Source organism: Parasteatoda tepidariorum, chromosome 2, assembly GCF_982258835.1.
Source record: "Parasteatoda tepidariorum strain Cologne lab strain chromosome 2, Ptep-v5.0, whole genome shotgun sequence".
In the NCBI taxonomy this organism is placed as follows: Eukaryota; Metazoa; Arthropoda; class Arachnida; order Araneae; family Theridiidae; genus Parasteatoda; species Parasteatoda tepidariorum.
Window position 1 is genome coordinate 73,790,994 of NC_141756.1, and position 23,764 is coordinate 73,814,757.

Sequence of the window (23,764 nt, forward strand, 5' to 3'; positions counted from 1 at the left end):
CAATTACTACTTAATTACAGACGATATTGCAAGACAAGCATATTCCCTAAATTCTGAAAATTTTTACATCAATTTTAAATTCGGAAATAAAAGAATTTTTATTCTCCCTTCCTATTACTATGCCTTACCTTCTGAGAATGTTTTGATACGAAATGTAAGTAATGAAAAATATACAAAATACAAAGCAAGACATCATATTTCTTAGTCTTGCGATTGATATTCGATATTTTAAATTGCGCTGACGATTTAAATTGCAACACCATTTTAAATTGAGAGGCTATTTTCAAAAATATTGAATTTTTGATTTAAAAAAGGGTGATTGTTGTAATCTGTAAAATCTAATAAATACAGTTCATAATAATCAGAAAACCGTCAGATGTTAATTTATCATACAATGTTTTCTTTTTCAAAAATCATGTAATGTAGCATTCATGCGTTACGCTGATATTATATGTTATTGTATATTTTTTGAGCTAGCAAAACGAACAAAAGTAGTTTTTTTAGCTTTATTTTATAATTATTATTAAACTTTCTTTTTTTTAAATTATTTAAAACTTACTTCCGACACACTGAAAAAATTCCTGAATAAATTATGGGGAAAATCACTAGCAACCTAAGTTCAACATCCGTAAAATCTTAGCAGTAAAATTTTAGCCGTAAGACGTAATACCATAATTTTTACAATAATAATTATTTACTTACAGTGATTTGGTGATTTTACTGTAAATACTACTGTATATATATATATAAAAATTACAGAACATCGGAATTTTTCGTCCCGTGAAATTTCGCGGTAAAAATGGATTTTACGGTAAACAGCACTGTAATCCTAATTGCCAGTACTTTTAATCTTACATTGATCCGGAAATTTCTACAGTGCAGAAGATATCATTTAAAAATAATATTTTTTATAATTGTAAGAAATATAGATTTTTACCATCATTTTAATTCATATATATTTTTTAAAATCGTCATCTAAATGAGTTTAAGTTCTGAAATTTTAAAAAAAAATTACATTTTAATATTAGATTAATGGAACAAATATTATGGTGCAGTTTTTTTAAAATTTTTTTTTATTTCGTATGTTGCACATTTTTTTCAAGCCAATATCTGCATAGTAATGAGTCACTATATCAATAAATAAACACACTAATCTTTGGGGTTATCTAAAACAAGTATTACCGAAATTTCAAATAACATATATTCATCAATCACTTTAACTTCAAGAAGTATAGAGGACATAATAATTACTATTCCTCCAATGGAAATTCCACTAGTCAGGGGAAATAATTACTTTCGGCCACGAAACTCATTAACTTTCCATAGCTTTATTCGATACACGCTTCTGTCTTAAAGCGCGCAATCATTCCTACATTTTTCCTTAATTATCTCCTCTTTCAACGTTTATACACCTAGTATCTGTAATGCATGACTCTTTATCAACTCTTATTTTTCTTTGAGATCATTCTTTAGTCAATCGATTTTTTTCCATGAATAATTGAATGGATATTAGCCTCACATTTTTAATAACTGTGTTTATTCTACTTTATGTACAATACATATAAATGAATGTCTGTGTGTGTGTTCTTTATAGACTCCTAAACCAACAGACCGAAAGTTATGAAACTTGGCATACAGATAGTTCAAAGCACGAGAAAGGTCACTATCGAAATTAGAACATTCTACGACTTATCGTTTTAGCAGGATGAGCGATAAACTAAATGGAATTTTCAGATTCGTTTCGCGTTAGCCATTGTTTTAAATTTAACGAATCAATTTTTCACATACTTTAAAGATACATTAGTGATAATTGCATAAAGATACATTAGTGATAAATATTTGACCAAAAATTAGTTTATTGAACGTATTTAATTATTTAATTATTTTATATTCGCTATGTCAGATATATTCAATGAACATTACGCTGTAGTACGCGTGGTCTACGTCACCAAATTTATACTTTGTCTCATAAAAAGCGCTTTTATTTTATTTATATTAATTCTATTAAACGTGTCTCGAACTAATTACTTGCTTAAAACCAACGGCAATGGAATAAAAAAAATATTTATGTACTCAAAAACAAATATTAATGAAAAAGTGGTACTAATTTGTGTACGAGGAACAAAAAATCGGCTCTAATGAGGCTTAATTAAGCTAATTATGCTTATTTAAATAAAGTAATATATGCATATTGAAATAAAAGAAATAAGCTATGAGCTAGGAAGCAAAAGAAATGGAGTAAAGATTTTTATTTGTCTAGAAGAACCATAAGGAATTATCATACTATCATTGACGACAATGATGCTTAATTAGCATTTGTAATATGTTAATTGATATTAAAAAACCTATGTACGTTATGTACTTATTCATTATGGGGAACCGTGAAACATCACGATATTATTTCTGACACTAATGCTTAATTAATATTAATAATATGAAGTAATTGAAATAAAATAAATCAAGATATATGCAAAAAAGTGAAGTCAAGTAAAAAAGGTTAATAGGAAATTCGTTTATGAAAACCGTAGAAAGTTGCCATTTACAGATGACGCTTACTTATTGTGCACTACTAACAGTAATATGTTCTACTGGTATTATAGCAATCTGTACAGTTTTCATAAAAATTCTACAGCTGGGGTTTTCCGTAATTTCAGAATTTTTTTTTAATGGTAATGATAGTGTATTAAAATTTTAATGGATAAGCATATAAAGAACTTTGTTTCCCTATTATTTATAAAAATTTTAACAGTAAATTAAAGGTCAGATAGAGAAACGCCCAAGCTCCACAAACCTTATCAAGTTCTAATAAGAATTCTGTTTTCTTTTAAATGTCGGCTTTAGTTGGTTGTCACAGACAAATATATTTTTCACAAAACTTAGATGTTGAAGGGTTATGTAATAAGTATCAACTATGTTAATATAGGTATAAAATATTATGCTAAATATATGCTAAATATTATGCTTATTATAAAAATTTTTTAAAGGAACAAAATGAGTTTAAGATGAAAGAAAAAAAAACAGAAAACAAACGTACCGATATGGAGTAAAATAAAAATTCCTTAATTAGTAAAATACCTTAAATAAAAATGCCTTATTATAATTGATTTTATCAGAATTTTTTCTCCGAGTATAGACTAAAGAAACATTTAAAAGTATTTTATTTAATTTTATATCTGAAACTCAGAACAAAAATTTGCAATTATGCATATTTTGTTAGCTAGGAATTTTGATTTCAGATAGTTAGAATTTCTAAATTTACGTTATAAAATTCATAATTTTGGAGCAATCGATCAGTTATGATTAACAGTTATTAGTCTACAGAAATAAATAAAAAACAGAATAAAATATCAATTAATTTCCGTCTTTTAGCTATCATTAACCATAGATATTCCATGCATGCTAACATTATCCCAGACACAAAGTTAAAGCTAAGAAAGAAATATAATCTTTTTTTTCTATTTGGAAACATTATGTTATTGAGAACGAAGAAAATTTGCTGACATGGCAGAAAAAGCTTTTCGCCTGACTCAGTTCATTGAATATATGTGCTGACGTTTAAGGAAAAAATTGTGAATACTGACTGATATAAATTATAGTATATTTGCTAAAATAGTGTCTCATGAAAAGAACAATGAAATTTTCTAGATTTAAATTCTTAGCATTAAACGTGTACTGTAATATATATATATATATATATATATATATATATATATATATATATATATATATATATATATATATATTTAAATGTAAGTAATTTAAAATAATTTGAATTTATTTTGTATCTAAAGATTGAAACACTTTTATTTAAACAATGATGAAAATTTTACACATTTAATAAGCATCATTTAATAAACACTTTTATTAAATGATGAAAACGCTTTCGGATTCGTAAAATTTGTTTTTTTCATAGCTGATGAAATTTAATCAAATTTCTAGTACTTCTCTTACGTGTTCAATTTAAAATTTAATAAGCATGTATTTAGTTTATCAAATTTAATCGAATTGTGTTTTGTTATAAAATGCGTTTTTTTTTGTTGTTGCTCCGAATGTTCCAATCACACGAATATTTTAATCAATCGTGTTTGATTCTAGTTTTATATAAAAACGTTTTAAATATGCTACAAATGATTGATGTCACACCAATGTACTAATAAAGTTAATCTTGAAACCTATTGTATAGAAAACCAACACATCTGACACTAAAAAAGAAGAAGCAATTGTTACAGATCCAAAATCAAACGAATTCGAAAAAGGCTGGAATAAACACGCTTTTGGGATCTTGAATGTGCATAGTGCGTGTATTGTAGTCCGTTCTAGTACTCCAGGGAGCGCAGGACCACCTACTAAGATTTAATGGTGCACTAAGCGAAAAAGGTCAATAATCGACGGTCTCACAGTAGCATTACGAGATTTGGAAATGGACAAAATGAACTAGCGTGACCGTTTCATAAAATGAGCTCAGAGCTTTTTAGGTTCTTGCTTTTTGTCAAACGGCATATTTTAATCTTTGTTCTTTTTGGCGTATTTAGTACTCGGTTTATTGATTTTGTATCGGAGGAAAAGTATTATATAAATATTATTTAAAGAATTATTATTGTATCAAGGTTTTTTTATTATTATTTTTGTTGTTGTTGTTGTTGTTAGAATTACCTTAATTTTCATTCGAATGAGTATTTAGAAATGAATAGTACACCACGGCAATTATTTAAAAAGTTTATAAGTTTTTAACCATTGATTCAACTGAAGTTATTTTCTAATGCAGGTAACTTTTATTCATTTTTATACCTACGTGTTCAACATAATATCATATCTAGAGCATACTTTTAAAATTGAAAGCATTCTTTTGAAAAAATTTCTCCTATTATCGTCGTTTATAAAATATCTCAAATTTTCAAACTTCTATAATTTAATTTTTATATTTTTTATGTAAATTAAAATGTTATACATAGTTACTGATGTATATTAAATAAAGTTATATCCATACTTAAACTTGTTTTAAACATGCTCCGCTATTAGCATATAAAATATTCTAAATTGAAAACTACGCAGTTTTTAGCGCTTATTTATTTTTCAAAAATTTATAAATTCATACCAAAATATATTTTCATTTTCGAAATATGATTTATTCAAATGCATGATAATTTTTCTATGTATTCACGTTACATGTTTCTAAAATTTGTACTAGATATTATCACAATAAACAAATAGATCGTGTTACCTGCTGGGAAAATGCAGTATTTTTAATCAGAAATGTTCTCTTAAACTGTTAATTTTTATAATATTTAAGACTTTCTATATATTCTTAAAATTTTACAGCTATCTTTAACAGTTTAATGAATTCCAACATTGGAATTTATTCAAATGCATGATAATTTTTCTTTGTATTCACTTTACATGTTTCTAAAATTTGTACTAGAATATTATCACAATAAACAAATAGATCGTGTTACCTGCTGGGAAAATGCAGTATTTTTAATCAGAAATGTTTTCTTAAACTGTTAATTTTTATAATATTTAAGACTTTCTATAGATTCTTAAATTTTTGAAGTTATCTTTGACAGTTTAATGAATTCCAACATTTTACATTTAAAAAAAACCATATTAACTGAGAAAATTTCCTTTATAGTTTCGGCATTTCTCAACTTTATTACTTTAAAAAGCGAAACGAAGTACCACAAAATTTGTTTTCTTCTTGTATTTTTTCTTTAATTTCTTATTTTCGAGCTAATTATTTTCTTACTATAAAATTATGTACATATGTTTATGTAACACAAGCCTCACATACGTTCGTTAGGCGCTAAGAATTTTACATTCCAATTTCTCAGAATCATTTTGCTTGAATATTTTTAAACCCGCTTAATAAACTCGAGATTAGATCATGCACTATTTTTTTGAAAACCACTCCCCTAATGCAACATTTTCAAAAGACTATTTTGCTCAGCCATTTGTAATTACTTTTAGTATTAAACTTTTATCTGACTTTTTAGTTTAAAAAATACAAAACTATACATGTCAATACAAAATCAATCACATAAAATGTGATTACCTAATGTTCCTCTTTTTTTCTTTCAGGAAGTTGCTGAAAGGGACATTAATCAAATGAAGGTCCATCTATCACATCACTGGATGGAATGAATTCATCAATTTCGTCACAATATACAAACTACTTAGTGTTCTAATTTTTTTAAGTTCCCCACATTTGATGAAGAATGATTGTTTTGTCAATTTCTCTACCTTTCAGAAACTTTCTTACTTTATTTTAAATAATGAGTTAAACGTGGCACATTTGTATGAAAAACCATGGCCTCAAGAGTTTTTTTACTAATCCTGGTCTCTATATCCAAAAACTTCCCTCAAAATCTTAAATAAGACCATTTTAGAATGTTATATTTCAATTAAGTATTAACGAAAACCATTTTATCATATTAAACAAATCTTCAAAGCAATATATATTTGTGCACTTTCTCTAAATATTTTATTATGGGTGGTAATTCATATTTCGACACGGATGCAGAGCTACAAGAAATTCCATCTCTCGCTGAATTTGAAGATATATCGAGTTTAGATCCAAACAAAAATGTGAGCATTCTATGCAATAGCACACTTGCAAATAATACCTTTGACTGCACAAATATTACAGACTCACTTGATTACGGTAGACATGATTACAGTGATGCTTTTGCAATGGAACACATGTTGAGCATCGTAGTGCCCATTCTCTTTGGAGTTATAGTTGTAGTCGGCTTGTTTGGAAATGCTTTAGTAGTCATTGTAGTTACATGCAATCCTCAAATGCGGTCCACAACTAATTTATTAATTATTAATTTAGCAATGGCTGATTTACTTTTCATTGTATTTTGTGTACCGTTTACAGCATGGGATTATGCTTTACCATACTGGCCATTTGGAGATGCTTGGTGCAGAGTAGTGCAATATTTAGTGATTGTTTGTGCTTATGCAAGCATATATACTTTAGTTTTGATGTCTCTCGATCGATTCCTTGCTGTTGTCCATCCAGTTACATCCATGTCCATTAGAACAGAAAAGAATGCATACATTGCCATAGGATTTATGTGGTTAGTTATTTTCGTCTGTTGCATGCCAGCTTTACAAAGCCATGGTGAGTTTTACTATTATTTCGCTTATAAAAAGTATTCTGTCTGTGTGTTCTTGGCGACAGAGGGATACAATTATGCAGCATTCCAAATATGCTTCTTTCTTTCTTCTTACATAATTCCACTGGGCTTGATTTTCTGCCTGTATATGCTCATGTTAAAAAGGCTTTGGTTCGGAGTTACCCCTGGTGGTCGCATGAGTGCCGAGAGTGTGAAATCTAAGAAAAGAGTCACCAGAATGGTGGTAGTCGTAGTGGTAATCTTCGCCTGCTGTTGGTGCCCTATACAAGTAGTCCTTGTACTTAAAAGTGTAAGTGCATATGAGCTCAACCCAGTGAATATCGTACTTCAAATTGCGGCGCATATTTTAGCATACATGAATTCTTGTGTGAATCCCATTCTTTATGCTTTTCTGTCTGATAACTTTCGAAAAGCGTTTAGAAAAGTCATCTATTGCAATCCACGATATAACCATCCAAGTCACACACGTTTTGATAGAGCCCAAGATACCGGAACATGCACAACTAAAACAACTAAATCAAATGATATAATGTGAAAAGAAAAGAATCACTTTTGAGCCACTCCGATCTTTTAAGTACAAGGTTTTTAACTTCTGACAAGTGTTTTAAAATCATTATAAAAATGATCCAGAAAGAACTAATTTATATATTTTCAGATTTTGTGCACCTTGTTAGATGTGATCGTTTCTTACTACATATCATTGCTCCAAATGAAAAGACACACAACTGAAGAATTTAAATATCATTTGCATAGAATGACTTTTTATGACTTGGGCACAATGTCTGGAGTTTCTCTCTAATTGAAATCCAGTGTTTAAAGCTCATCAGAAAAGGATAATTTATATTTTACAACATGAAGGCATATAAATAATTTGCCACAAGAATAAAAAAGTATACAAATAATATGTGATATTAACGTGTATTTTAACCATGGATTTACATATATATATATATAAATATTTATGTGTTTGAGTTTTGTTGTATGAGGCACAAATGAGGACAAGATTTTCTGAACTTTCTTACAAATTGGATACATCGTGAAAGTTGTAAAAATATCTTAGTGTTCAATGTGTAGTTCTAGACATAAATATGGCACGTGATCTAATTAGATATCTATTAAACGCTGTGTATTTACTTCTTATAAATTTATGTATGTCTCCAATTTTTTTTTCTTCATAAATTAAACCCTCTCATGCATATGGGTCGCATATGAAGACAATTATATTTTTGCTTCATATTGCTATTCAGATTGTGTTGTACTTACATGTATTCATTAGGAGACTCCAAACAGTTCTTGAACACTCCACATCAGAAGGCAGGCCGTACAAGGGAGTTAAAAGAGTTTGGAAGTCAATGAAGGACTTTTGGAACCCTTTTGACTCTTTGGAAGTTAATTGAGGATTCCAGAAATGTTGAAAATTTTATAATTTATTAATTAATTTTGATGGATATATTACAATACTGGAAGGGTTGGTATCATTTTATGTCTTCTTATACCTTATAAATGAAGTTTGAATATTAAGTTTTTCCCTGATTAAAATTATGTTGATAAAATATACAACCAAAGCATCTTTTCTCAGATGGACATGAAGACACCCACCAATGTTTGACTATAAAGGATAAAAATTGCCAAAAGTAAACTATGGCAGCACACACCTGAGATACTAAAGGAGATAGTAGCACATCTTTATACTTTCGTTACTCAAATAAAAATTCATGCAGGAGAGGGTTAATTCATTTTTAAGGAACTAACTGGTTCTAACTACAACTTCCTTGTATCATTTCATTCATAACAATTATAATGTAAATTATAATAGCCACACTCCAAAAAAATTTTTTTCAAGAGCTATTATATAATAAAGCAGACACTTTTCACAAAAGTAAATATATCATAACGCTTAAGTTGTTATATATATATATATATAATAAAGAAAATTATTAAATTACATTAAAAAACTCATTAAGCTTCCATTAGTTTGCTTAAATGAATATATACACTTGCGTTCAAACGTCTCCGGCCAGATTATTTTTATATTTCTCAAATTTTTTCAAAGTTTAAATGAGTGAAAAACAATTATGATTTTATCTATAAAAATGAAATTGAAACAATATCACATTATCACTCATTTCTTAGTACATTCATAAAGATTTATATACTTAAAAATTTAAATAAAATTAAATTAGATTTAGGTCTGCAGATGGACTTTGCCTCTACAAAACATCAATGTTTTTGCATGCAAATCATTGATTCACTCGCTTTATGAGGTGTAACCCGGGTCTTTGAAAAAATTGTTGAAATGCATATTTCTTGGCTACATAGTTTGCATGCGCTAGGAACTTGTTTTGGAGAATATAATACACATAAAATGATCCATAGTGCCAACATTTTGCCCTAATGGCCTGGGTCTTATTTACGAGAGTCACAACGAATCATAATAATCCCTTCATCATTTTTGCCAGTAAGAATTTGATATTTTTTATTAATATTTTTTAGACATCAAAATCAACATTGTAGTTAAAAGTTCTAATTTAATATTATTTCTTGCTTTTGTTGGTCATTTAATATTCTTCTTCGCTTAGTGCACCATTCACAAAATTCAAGTCTTCTAAGGTAAACTGTAATCTAACATTTAGTTTTTTTCACTTATTATAGATTTGGGGTTATTCATCTATGCAAAACTTCCATTATATAAACATTTTGCAACAGTACGACGACCAATATTTAAAATGATTTCTTTGTATAACTCTATTTCTGGCTGAGTTGCAGTTTCCTAGACGTTCTGCGGTAATTTGATTTCTATAATACGCTTTTCTTCTTCCGTTGGTTTTAATGGCTACCCCGCTTTAGGTTTACATTTTAAATCATATCCATTTCGATTATTATTAGCTAACAGGTCATATATAGCTGATTTATTAAATAGTAATGAAGACTTAATTTTACTAGATAATCTTTCTTCTTCCGAAATTTTTTTTTCACTCTTCAACTTAAAAAAATAAAAAATAAACGTTTCCCTCATTTCGAAAGTCTCATTAATGCAAAAAGAATAATTATAAAATTAATAATTTTAAACTTATATTTATTAAAAATAATTTTAGTTCAATTCAAATTATAATCTGGTCTTTGACTCTTGAGCACGAAAATATTGTACTTCTTTTAATTTTTTATGTTTAGCAACTTTTTATGTATATCATATACATAATAATTAATGGAACTAATCATTCACTCTTAAACGTTATTATTTATTTATTGTGAAATGTTCAAAAAACTTATAAAACAAAAGGTAAGAAAAGATACATATTTTTTGCAAGATGATAAACATTAAATGCTAATTATTATAAATTATTATAATTATTATAATATTAAATTAAATTATTTGTTAAAAAAATGATTTTTATTTCAATTGTATTTTGATAATTATTGTTTATCAATAATTCATTGCAATAAAATACCTACAATTTAAATTTTTATTTTGCAAGCTCAGTTTAAAGAAAACTTGTGCATTAGGGGCTTCACAGGATTTCTCTAATCTGACAGCTTTTATTTGTAATGTTAAATATGTGTTATTAATTTTTTTCGAATCCGGATTGTATAGTTGTGTCAATAAATATTGGTATCATGCAATTTTTGTGCAATTTTTGTTTAAAGTTTACTTTTCAGTCGCTAACTGATTCTAAGAAGTTATTCTACTATTTTTCCGTTTAACCATCTTTACTCCATTCTCTGTCTGCCTCGTATCTCATACGTTTGGCGTTTTTGAACCCGCATGGTCGTTGCATCATTGAAATTGAATTAGTCTTCACTGACACGTCTCTTGAAAAACCATGATTATTTTTGTTTTTCTGAATAGCTAAGAGATGGCGCTCCTAGTTCCACTTTCACAAGTTTCACACTGAGATTTTCCGCCTTGAATTGAAATCAAAATCATTTTCTACTTTCTGTAATTTCGCTTTCATTAGTGTTAAAATTATTCATTAGTATTAAAATTATTACAATTCATTGATATTAAAATTATTTCATTTCATTAGTATTAAAATTAATTATTATTAATTATTTATTAGCATTCATTAATTATTAGTACTCAAAAATCAGTAGTATTAATTAATTATTATTTTTATAAATTTCAGTGGCATAAAAATTATTTTCCAAAATACTTTTTTACCAAATTTTAATAATAATTTTATGCAGATATTTATCTTAAACACCTTAAATCGATAGAGTTAATAAATATGTTATCAAGGTGTATTATTTTAAGATAAAATTTCGTGCATTGCAAGGAAAGTTGGAGATCAGTGAACGGAACATCACATATTGCCCCACCAATAGGTCAAGCAAAAAACTTCTTGCTGGCAGGAATATTTTATAAAATATTTAAAATATAGTAAAATATAAGAGTATAATATATTATACTTTATAATTACAATTGTTTAGGAGTTTTATTTAAAAAATTTGCTTGGATTTGATTCTAGTTAAGGCAAATTTTTTTTCCACACCTAAAAATCATGATTATATTTTAATTCATTTAATTCTTTGAAGGGCTGTGGTTTTCAAAGCTAACCACAAAACAAATAAAGTAATGTACAAATTCATTTAAGTAAATTGTTCTACTTGGTCCAAACCAAAATAATTTGGACAATTCTGGTGTCTTATTTTCTTAAAAAACATCCTGCAGTTAAAGAGTTAAAAAATTTGGGAAATTCTAAAAGTATGTATTTCGGAAAAAATAACTTTTATTTTAATATTTGTAAAATATATATTATACTTGCTCGATTTTTTGATATGCGTATATTATTTAAGGAAAAGAAACTAAGATTCACTTGATAAAAGTTTAAAAATTTTATCTCTTTAGAAACATATGTCCATATTTTTATTATTTTTTTTAAAAAGATAAACTTACTTCCTTATGAGTATTTCGCCAAGTAATCTTTTACTTCTGCACGATTCTCATCTGTCATTTTATAAAAGAAACGTACGTGAACTTTTTTCAAATACACATTTGCAGTTTTTAAAATGAATATAGAAAGCTTTTTCTTATGGGATTTGACATAAAAATCTATAAAGCTTTTTATTAATGATCTCTTATTATATATATTTGATTGGAAATTTCCCGTCTTTGATCAAATATTTATCATTGATAAAAATGGTATGGGTAAAAATTTAATTTTTAATATTTTTTTTTTTAACTTAAATTGAAATACATGAAACACAGTTAATAATTTATCTGCCAGCATTGAAACAGGAGAATATTGATACAGCTAAAAAAGGTGTCGTAGTATTTTATTATTTTAATTTTTCTTAACTGGGAGAATGCACCCCCTGCTTGCTTTGCCTTCAAAATATCCGCTTCTGTTTCATTAAAAATAAAGGGGTTCTATTGATTAAACATAACTAATTACCAAAATATTTTTTTTTTTCATAAATAATTTTTTTACCCAAAATATTTTTTTTCATAAATTTTATTTATGAAGTATATACAAATCATTGGTAAAATTGTAATAAAAATTTTATAATATGCTTTCAATTTCAACATTTATTTAATGCTGTTTACATTTCATGTGCCTCTTCTTCTATGTAATTGTAAATCCCATTATAACTACTTACTTTAGACAAAATGAATTTCGGTGAAGTTGATTTTGAATGTCCGGGGAATTTTTCTTCTTTTTGAAGGTGGGGTAACTTAAATGATAATTAATTTGACTCGACGAAAAAATGTTTGTCCTAAAATGAAAGTCAAAAATTAATTACATAATTGGGTCGTGTTTAAAATGGCTAGAGTAGCAAGATGAACGTTAGTGTCTGAAATTCATTTCCATAATATGTTGTATAATGACAGTAATTGTGAAAATTAAATTGAAGAGCATTTGTTTTTGAATGAAATATTTATCGTGTCGAAGCAAAGACTCGTGTTGTTGAGCTGAAGCCGTATAAAATCCAACAAGTACTAAGAGTACATTTTTCTGACCAAACCGAAATAATGACAAAAAAATATCTATAGTTGAAACTTGGTCAACGATTAAATTCCTACATGAGACATGATGTATTGCAAACATGAGAGTATTGCGTATTTTTATTATTATATAATTAACTTTGTGGAATTTTAATTTCATTCGAAAATTACTCCTTAAGGGGAGTCTGTAGGGTATTTACCAATAATGCTAAACAGATCAGCATCTAAAAAAGATATTGCTTAAGCTTTTTTTTTTGCAGAATATTTACATATACGTATTTATACTTTCCAAACAGAGTCTCGGTGCTGCCATCTAGTGTGGCAGAAACTAGACGTCCAAATTAACATGACCAACGGTATCTCACCCATTGCGGTGGTCCTGAAAGAGTGGATACAACCTCTGAAGAATGCTCTAGGTCTGCTCATCGGCAAGACCAATTGTGCAGCTCATTAGAAAAAAAAATATTTCTATTTCTATATTGTGATAACTGTTAATGCATATCTTCGGTGGAAATTGTTTTAAAAAAATTATGAGCTGAAAACTTAAAATTTTTTTATGAGTTTCGCCATTTTTGAGCAAAAATATTTGTTTACTCAAAACGTATCCCTCTTAAAGCTAGAACATTATCACATACAACTGATAATAACTCAAATATCCCCAAAAAATTTCAAAGCCATATCATAAGTAGTTTCTAAGGAAAGGTACATCGAAAAAGGTCAGAATGGTTTAGCTCTAATAACTCTACTTAAAAGTGTGCTTGTTTCTTTGTCAATATTTTTTTTAACAAAGAGAGCACACATCTATTAAAACGAAACTAAACTGCCTTAAATTAAAGATCATGGGTTGAAAATCTAGGAAAGGGTAAAAATTGCCTTTGGGGTAAATTATGCTCCCTTAAAGTTACAGTTTAGAGCAGGCCTAGGGACATAAATCCCACACAATCTGCCTAATCAAAAGCCAAATTAAAAGTCGTATTTAATCAACGCTTTGTAATACGGGGGGGGATGAATTATAATAGGCCCATTATCGAAAAAGGATACTGGCAAAAGAAAAGACAATATAGCCAACCTTTGGATATCTCTTATTAATATTTCAAAATTTGGCTGAAGATTTAAGGCCAAATGTACCATTAGAATAAAAGTAAACCGTATATGTCAATGTTCAATATGGGAGAAGAAAGAAAGGTTAAAAATAGATTTTGATGTTTGGTTGTCGTGACATTGAATAATAATTGGTTACACACTTACATTGAAATAAAAAAATAGCCGTTATATTTGTTGAGAACAAATGTATTTGCACTCGCTCTTTATAAAAGTAAAATCAATTACGTAATTTGTTTATTTAAAGATGGATTAGGAATAATTAAGTTTATGAAATAAAGGAAGTTTAATAGTTAGATAATATAAAATATCTTATAGTGGCATCACTAGGTGAAACAATCCTTATATAGATTTATTTTTTCATTTCTTTTAAAAGAGTAGAATTTATTATATATCTGAAAATAACACCATACACTTAACCAAAAACAAAATTTAAGACGTGAATAATGAAACAAACATGAACATTTTTTAATCATTTTATGAGAATTCAGACGTATTCTTAGGTATTAAAAATGCAATTCTATTTCATCACGAATCTTACGAAATTTCATATTTATATACTTCTTAGATTTTTTTAAGTCGAATTTCACGCAAAATTGTGATATCGGCTCCTGGTATCGGCTTCTTTTTCTTAATCCATATTTTCTGGTCACGGAAGAGCAATAAAACGCAATATCTAGCTATATTTTTACTATTCCCTAGACAAATATTAACTGGTAAGGAATGCCAACATTGTTTTTATGCTGTCTCAAGCAGGAATTGTATTTATAAAATATGGTTTTGACGCTAAAATTCCAAAAAAGTTTTGCGGCAAGTAGAAAAAAAAGAGAAAGAAGTAAAGTATTGTGAAAATTAGATTAAGAATGTATTTTATTTACTTAAAACGTTTGAGTCTCCATTAAAAAAATTGTAAAACAAAATTTAAAACCAAAAGCTTTACAAATAGCTGGGCTTAAAATTTGGGACTTGTTTAAATTTTCCATTTTATTAGTCAGCAATGGTTTGAAGTAGTAATGAGGAATTAAGGTTGTGATATTGACAAATGTTAGTTTATTGATTCGTGCACTTCTTTTGGTGTACAATACCTAACAAAATATTCTAAGTAGAAGGATAATAATGGATAAATTCTCAGCATATAATATTGTTTAATTTATGTGTCATCCTTAATATTGTTCTAAATTTAACCATATTATCTACCTTCATAAACTGTACTATAACAATAGAACAAGATGGTTCAAATTTAACTGGAACATGTTCAATTAAAAACGCAATCAATGTTGAACAGTATTATAGTTCAAGGTATCGATTTTATGGTCCAACGCCAAACTGATATTTTGAGGGACATACATATACCACACTTGCGAAACTCAACATTCTTTCACCGAGGTTAATTCGTCCAGAAACATCACTGAATTATCTCCTTGTTTTTAAATCAACTTTTAAGTTTTTCGTACTTTAATAGACTATAGTAAGAAGACAATAACACAATATGTTATCACAAATATGTAAAATCTCAAATCAATAATACACAAGTCAAAAAGTAATTTTAGATTTATGTAGCATATTTCATATTACTTAATAAAATAACATTTTTAAAACCTATGCATATTAATAAATGCTCGTCAATTTCTCATTAATTAAAATCTATTGTTGTTCGAAAAATACAGTAAGCAAAAGTTTTACCTTTGGGCATCTTTTGTAATTCACACGACAGAATAAAATTAGTAATAATGTGACATCGTTGATGGATTTTGGATGAAAAATCGATCGCCATTAAGGGTTATTAGCATTACAATGTTCCTTACACCAATGAATTTCAAAATATCCATTGATGTCAAGACATAACTTCATTTGCGGAAACTAAATAATCTTCATGTAATCAATCAAAATTCAGAAAATTATATTCTAAATCTCAGATATTTACTTAAATAAATAATTCTTAATGTTGAGTGATTTGTTAGTGGTACTTCTCCGAAATTTTGTGTGTGAATATATATATATATATATATATATATATATATACTTTTATTTTATTGGGAGGTTTACCAAAATACCTTATCAAAATGTGAATGAAAATAATTTTAAATTATATTTTGAAAATTTCATTAAAACGTTTGAAAGCAATATTTCAATGAAATCTTTGACACTTTTATTGAATCATTTGATTTTGTCAGTCCAAAATGGATGAAAATAACAAACTATTTGGAATGGATTTCTTGATATTTTTATTCTATTATTTTATTCTGTCTAAGTAATATAATTTTTAATGATATGGAGTGCAAAGTGCATGAAAAAGACAAAATGTCTCCTGAAATACCCATCGGATCATAAATTTCAAACTGCACATTTTGAAAAGCTTCACTCAAAGAAGCCAATTTTGTCCCCTCGACTTCCCCGATTGGGGTGAGCTGGGAGGGGGCTATTTTCCCAATTTCGAATGCAACCCTTACATTTTAGTACTCTTTTTGAAAACTTCATCCAAATCCTTCGAAGTCATCTCAATCTCAGATATCACGAAAGGGGGTTAAGTTTGATGCCATTATATAGTTTTTCAAGAAGTTCTATAAAATGACACCAGTTTTAACAAACTCAAAATGGGTATATTTTTATATTTTCGTTCTGGCACTCATTTCTCGAGATGATTCTATACAAAAAAATAATGTTATCTTCGTTTGACATTTACACAGCGAAAGCTCGTAAACTAAAATGAACAACCAGTTTGTGAAGGGTATATTTTTCTTGAAAAAAAATCCACCTCAATGAAAAATATAGGTTTTAAAAATACTATAACCTTACATCCAGGACTGAGTATAAAAAGCCAATTTTGGTTTCATTGGACGCCTTTTTTGAAGGAAATACAATTTAGAAACTGTGAACCTCGTAATTTTTTTTATGACAAAACAAAGATACGTGATTTTATGAAGAGGTAAAAGAAAAATAGCTTCCTTCACCCATGCAAATTTTTCAAAAATTTTTTGTTTTTAATTTTTTCACCATAAATTTTGCTATTTCGAAAACAGAGTTTTTCATAGAATAAAAAAGCTATTTTTCCTTTAGCTAGTGAAAAATATGGTAAAATCATTCAATAGTTATGAACAGAGAATCATACTTAAATAAAACCACATTTTATGCCCTGAGCAAGGAAGTAAAAGAAGCCAATGAGAAACAAATACAGTTGGAATACCGGTTTTACGTTCTCCGCTTTGTATTTACCTGGGTACATAATTTTTGTACAGACCGCTTCCTACGTCATTTTCTGCTTGTTCTTTCTTCAACGAAAGAACAAGCAGAAAATGACGTGGAATCTATGTTGATGACGTAGATCGGTAGAATCTATGTTCCTTGAAAATAGATTCTACCGATAATGTTAAATTATTCTGGATTTTACATTACCCTTTTTAAGAAAATCCCACTTTATACATTTTTCTTACAGATTAAAATTATTTTTTCTCTACAAAATTCGTAATTTTTTTTCTGAGTTTTCATTTTTTTTCTTCAAAAAAATTGTTTATTAACTGTTTGCAGCTTTTTCTGACATTCTTTCTTGTCTATCTTATTATCCTTTTGTCTGTGAGACTGGATTTCTCCCTCGAATTAAAATTAAAGGGGCGCTGGGTTGTGCAAAGCATGGGAAGTGGTAGTTAATGGAAGTATGCTAGTTTAAATTGTAAAATTTACGAGTGAAACTTATTCCTGCAAACTTCAACCTTTTAATTTTTGAATGATCCAAACATTTAATAAACAGTGCAATAAGCAGCTGGTTAAGAAATCATTTCTTTTCCTGTCTCAGATGACCTTCAAGATGCTTCTACAGCAAAAATAAATTTACAGCAAAATAGCTCTGGATTTTATTTCTACAACGTCGGACAGTGTAAACTAAAATTTATCACAAACATGTTTAATAATTCTTTCCGGGTTAATTGCTTGACGATATCCAATGGGAGAATTTTGGCCATTCGGGAAAAAATTACTTATCTGAAGATCTTTTCGTATTCGATGAGGCGTATAGCGACTGCAACACACGTCTCCTTACTTTTCAATTATTATGTATATGATATCTGATGCAATGTATCTCTCGATGATAGTGATGAAAACAGTAAAGATGAGCAAAACATATCGGAGGATATATTTACAACTGTTCAAGAGCTTGAATGCATAAAATCTCTGAAACATTTGCGGAAGTAAGCCATATAGTAAATTTGCAAACAATAGTAAGTATTGGGAAGGGGGGTGCTAAAAACCAATATAAAAACCAAAAGACATGTAAATATTACACATTTCTTCTAGTAATTCATCTCGTGTCACTTTTTGAAAAATAAACTACTCTGAATTTTTGTTATCCCTCTTCGCGCGTTTTTTAGCGCCAGTCAGGGCGGAAAACGTAAAGAAGAGCAAATAGGTTTAATATCATGTTAATGACGGAGGCTTCAGTTTTGCAACAGACTGAAACTGCATTTTTTTGCATGTACAGCCTTACTGAGTATAGTCTGTATATATACCCCTTTTCGTTTTTTTTTGGGGGGGGGATTGATGTCACGAGAAAGAGCATGATATTCGTGACACGCATCCTATTATCCTAAAACCACTTTAAAGAATTTCAATGCAAATGAGGGCATTATCTTGCTGTAAAATCTTACTTCGGGGAACAATTGTCTCTTTAAATTTCAATGAATAAATTTCTAGCGTTTTTTAATAAACGGTAGCATTTATGCGTCCCGAGAGATAGACCATATTAAGTTTTCTACCATAGCTGAAGCCTCTCCAAAGCATTTGTGAAACTCCTCAGTGCTGTTCATTTGGAGAGGATTTTCTCATTTTCTAATTGTTTTATCTATCCAACAAGAAATTTGTGATGGAAAAAATTTTTAAAAACTATCCATGAACAAAGGAGAGTATAACATAAAAGGATTAGGATTACTCTTTCAGTTTTTAGTGAATTCAATGAATCATTTGCTCCTTTACTTGACCTATATCTCCAAGAAAACATGGGGGATAACCTCAGTAGTACACTATACATATGCAAAAAAAAATTTTTTTTTTCAGTTTTATCTGGAATTCGAACATTGAAACCTGGAATAATATTAATGCTAATGTCCTCTACGGATTAGTAAATGGTACACACCGTCATATACTTCAAGTAATATATAAGTATGGCAGAAAAATATTAGCTTTAATCAGAAGTTGCTTAATTTCGGAGGAGCACTTTTTTTCCCCTTTTTTACTCATTTGATGTTTTTTCCTTTCGAAGGAGAGCAGGAAATAAGCTATTCCTAATAGATCGGAGTTTAGATACAGACCTTTTCGATTTATATGTTCGGTTCTCATTAGTTTTCTTTGCGTTAAGTTTTGGTACAAAATCAAGGTGGTTTTATTTAGGTGGGGCACGATGTATAGAGAATTTTCATTATTAAATTAAGTTCTCATAAATACATGATTTAATGATCAGTATTGTGATCAATTGACATTTTAATCTACCTCGTTTGAAATTATTGTATTCTAGGTTGGGATTTTACAGATTGCTTGAAAAATAATGCAGCTTTTAATAGCAGAAACAAAGGTTATGTGCGAGTAAGACAACTAAAACAATGCTTCTTGGGTAAATTGTGGGGTTTCTATATTTCACTCAAAACTTATTACCATAGCATTTTCACGAAGAAGTATATATTTAATAAGCCATAGAAAGAATTAATGTCTTCATTAAAAAATGAAAAATTTAAGAAAACTTTACTAAGAAATTTATACTGAGTTTTTGATTTTTTTCAGTTTTGAAGGAAAACGGGAGGATAAACATATTATTGCATCAATCGTGATAATTTTCAAAATCAGTATCACCATAATCTTCAAACTTCAAATCTTCACGCATTATCAAACCACTGTTGAATGGAAATTTTCTCTCAACATTTCGAGAGAAAAAAATCATCTTGCTCTTGTTTTCCAATTTCTATCTGCCTGTTGATTTACTAATTTATTTCAGATAACCTTTTCTGTGGTCATTTTCTTAGCCATAGGATGTCACAAAGACACCAATTCAAGATGTTTGAATTCCAATGAATATACGCGAGTTATGTATCGAGATCACTGCTACTTTAAGCGTTTAATCCTCTCAATGACATCGAAATATTCTGTTTGCTATCCTGAACTTCTTTTTTTTTCAAAAGCAAAATTTTCCACTCAGGGATGAATATACAACATGGAAGTCTAAGCACTCTTTAAAATTCTTCTAAGATATGTAGCCAAGGTATACTGCAAAGTTATCAGCCCATCATATTTACTATCATCTCACATCCCTCTTGTTGAAATCAAAGCAGGCAGTTAGCCAAGTATAGTAGTACCAAGTAAATATTTTTTATTTACTTATTCGTTTTATCCTAAACCTTTATAATAGATTGATTATCAAATAATGTGATTGCACTAATGATGGTTACAACATATAGATTAAACGTTTCCCTTGGCACGGAATGGAATGTTACTCATTAGTATAATATAAAAATTAATCTAGACTTAAATACAGTAAAAATTCCAGAAAATACTACCTTTGTGTAACAATCTCCTCCATTTACGATCTCTTTTGGGAGACATGGAATTTTTTCCACGTACTTAATGTTGAAGAAAATTTTAAGGAACCATCAAACTTCTCTCGCCAACAAACAACCCTCCACACCAAAGGCGGAAAAGGTCGAATAAGGAAGCAAACTAAACAATAGCAAAATAAAAGATATTAACAAAGCAAATAAGTAAATTCAAATGTATTCAAATTATTTATGAGTGACTCTCATTTAGAGAGCTCTTTCTGATAATGGCTGCAAGAGATGAATCAGAGATGAAAAAGAGAATTAGAGGTACCTCATCAGATCTTAGAGTGCCCTAAAAACGATGCTATCAACGATTTAGTTTTAAGGTTATAAGCTAAATTAGAAAGAAAAAAAAAGCATATCAAACAAACCTTTCATTTTTTTAAAATTAAACTAATTTTTATGATTTTAAATTAAATGCGAACTTAAACAGAAAACATGATTGTTTATTTAAAATACTTCAATAATTCAAAATTGGAAAATTTCTTTTTACACATAATTATATCGGTAGGCGTCATTTTTATTGTGGCTTGTCATGATTTACTACCCTTTCAAGTGGTTTTACGTTACGAGATTAAGCAAAGCACGTTCTTAGTTATTCATTCCATAAAACAAGGACTAACTGTATTCAGCATCATGTGGCATTATACTGTTGCTCAAGCCCATCTCATAACATAGAGATGCTAATTTACGCTACCACTTTCAATTTTATCATTGAGTTTGAGTTTTATACGATATGTTATATCTAATAAAAAATAGTTAAATATTAAAGAACGTGCAATAAACTTTTTTTATAAAATAGAAATAATATAATAAGCTTATAAACAGCAATAATTCTTTCTTTTAAATATTTGAAAAAATAAAATTGTCTATAGTTAAATTAACGCTATGAAATTCCATTCTTCAAGCGACTTAATCAAAAGTTCTAATTGAAATGTAAGAATGATTTTTAGGGTTGATAACCAAAATTGCCTTTCACCCACGGCGCAAATTTTCAAACGTTAGCACAAATGGTACCCAAGTTCAAAAAATCAGCAAAAAATATTTATTATTATATATTTGTTAAGTTAAAAGTTTCAAACAACCTTTTACAAACACAATTTAATTTAGGATTAAAAATTTGATGCAAACAGAATTTAATTCAGGATTTAAATTTACTTTACAAGTTTTATTAATTTGCATAAGTCAGAGACATTTTTGGTGTTCGATTTATTAAAAGCATAAGGTGAAAAATTTATTTATAAGAAAAAAGGCGATTGTAAAGCAAATTGTGTCTGGCCTAGAAAGAAAACTATATTAATTTTCTTTTGATACAAAATTTAATTTTAAACTTAAACATTTTATGTCACATTGCTGAGTTTTTTTAAATGTAGATAAATATTTATAATATTTTAAGAAAGCAGTAAATTAAAAGTTAAAACTCGTAGTTCAACAAAGCATTTCTTTAATACAAATGTATAGTTCTCGACAAACTGATAACTTTTGATTTATGGTTATTTGATTATTTCAGAAAGTAGCTTTTCCCACGCATTTCAATAATGATATCGATGCGGCATGAGCAATTAATTTTACAGTAATTCAATTAATTTCTAGAAGAGTACTTTCTTAGATTCTTTTTCATTCTGTGTTCTTGTGATTAAGAGGTTTAATTAAACACACTTGTGCAAACATGAAATAGGGGGTAACCGGAGAACTGCCGCCTTGCAATATTACGCAATCATGCAGAAAGCTAATTATACCCTCGGGGTAAGAAATATAAATGAGAGGAAAATTTAACCATCTGAGTAGGAGTTAAAATAAATATTGATGGAAAGAATTATGAGTTGATTAAGAGTTTCATTGTGAAAGTACTTAAATATTTATAAATATTTTTTCGCAAATTAATCTCTTTTCAAATCTTAAATCTCTTTTGCAAGCATTTTGAGAACAGAGCGTTAAGCAAATTGAAACTATTAAAATATTAAGTTGGAGTCATTTTGGAAAAATAATAGAGCTTTAAATTCTCTGGGAATTTAAAATGCGGGAAGGTTATTATAAAAATTACTTACATTTTTCTAATTTATTATTGGACTTATTATTACATAGTATATTGTACATAACGTTGTATAAATGCTTACTATTATTAGAGGGACAGGAAAGTAATGTCGTTTCGGCGCATTAAATATTCGTTAGTCTTAAAAACCAATAATTTTTTTCGATTCATTTTCGATCCGGTATTGAAAGGTTGTTACTAACGAGGGAGAATACATTATTGATTAAAAATAAAACCATGATAGGAAATATCAAATGCACCAAGACGACATTACTTTCGGGTCCCCCTAATACTATTATTACAGTAAAATTAATTATTAATATTATGGCAACTTTCAAAATTATTTGAAGTATTAATTCAATTTTTAACTTGTTATTGTATTCATTATGATATATATTATATATTTAAGATTGTATAAGTGCTTACAATTGCTTTTATTAAGGTAAATTTTTTAATTAATATTATGGTTGCTTTCAGAGTTATTTGAAATATTACTTACATTACACGATTAAAAACTTCATTTCCTTCAAAAATTCACAAATTAGAAATAACAGTCACATGATTCAAGCTCTGAAAAAATAGGAGCCATAGTCAAAACTTGCCAACGGGAATAAGAAGAAACGAAAATGATTTTAATTATAAAAGGTAAAGTTGCCAAAGAAAAATGGGAAGACAAACGCAAGAAAAAAAACTGGAAAATCCCTAGTAGCCAAAAGGGAAGAAAATGTAAAAATCAAATAAAAAAAATCCACAGTGGCCGAGAGGGGCAAATAAGGATGAAATGCATTTTCACACTCTAAGATGTCGTGAAGAACTAATGCCGTTAACAAGGGAATCAGCATTCATATGAATAAAAGAAGATTCCAGGGAATCAAAATGAGTTGATGTGACAGGAGTGGAAATTATTTCGGCAGTGTTAAAACTGAATTTGCGAAAAATATTCCAACAATGTGCAGTAATTGATGATTTATCGTAT

The 23,764-nt window shown here is 28.4% G+C and overlaps 1 protein-coding gene and 1 long non-coding RNA gene across 2 annotated transcripts in view; one reads left to right on the forward strand and one right to left on the reverse strand.

Annotated features, from left to right (window-relative positions):
• Positions 1 to 8,755, forward strand: part of LOC107446627 (allatostatin-A receptor-like) — a 105,352-nt gene extending 96,597 nt beyond the window's left edge. The window contains exon 2 of the mRNA XM_016061318.4: positions 6,076 to 8,755. Within this exon, the coding sequence (XP_015916804.1) occupies positions 6,484 to 7,674 (1,191 nt within the window). The 5' untranslated portion in view covers positions 6,076 to 6,483 and the 3' untranslated portion in view covers positions 7,675 to 8,755. The remainder of the gene's footprint in view (positions 1 to 6,075) is intronic.
• A 3,705-nt stretch (positions 8,756 to 12,460) lies between these two features.
• The window catches only part of LOC107446626 (uncharacterized), a 65,567-nt gene continuing 54,263 nt past the window's right edge, over positions 12,461 to 23,764 (reverse strand). Inside the window, exons 2-3 of the long non-coding RNA XR_001584409.4 lie at positions 20,718 to 20,877; positions 12,461 to 12,854 (exon numbers count right to left, since the gene is read on the reverse strand). This is a non-coding gene — a long non-coding RNA (uncharacterized LOC107446626). The remainder of the gene's footprint in view (positions 12,855 to 20,717; positions 20,878 to 23,764) is intronic.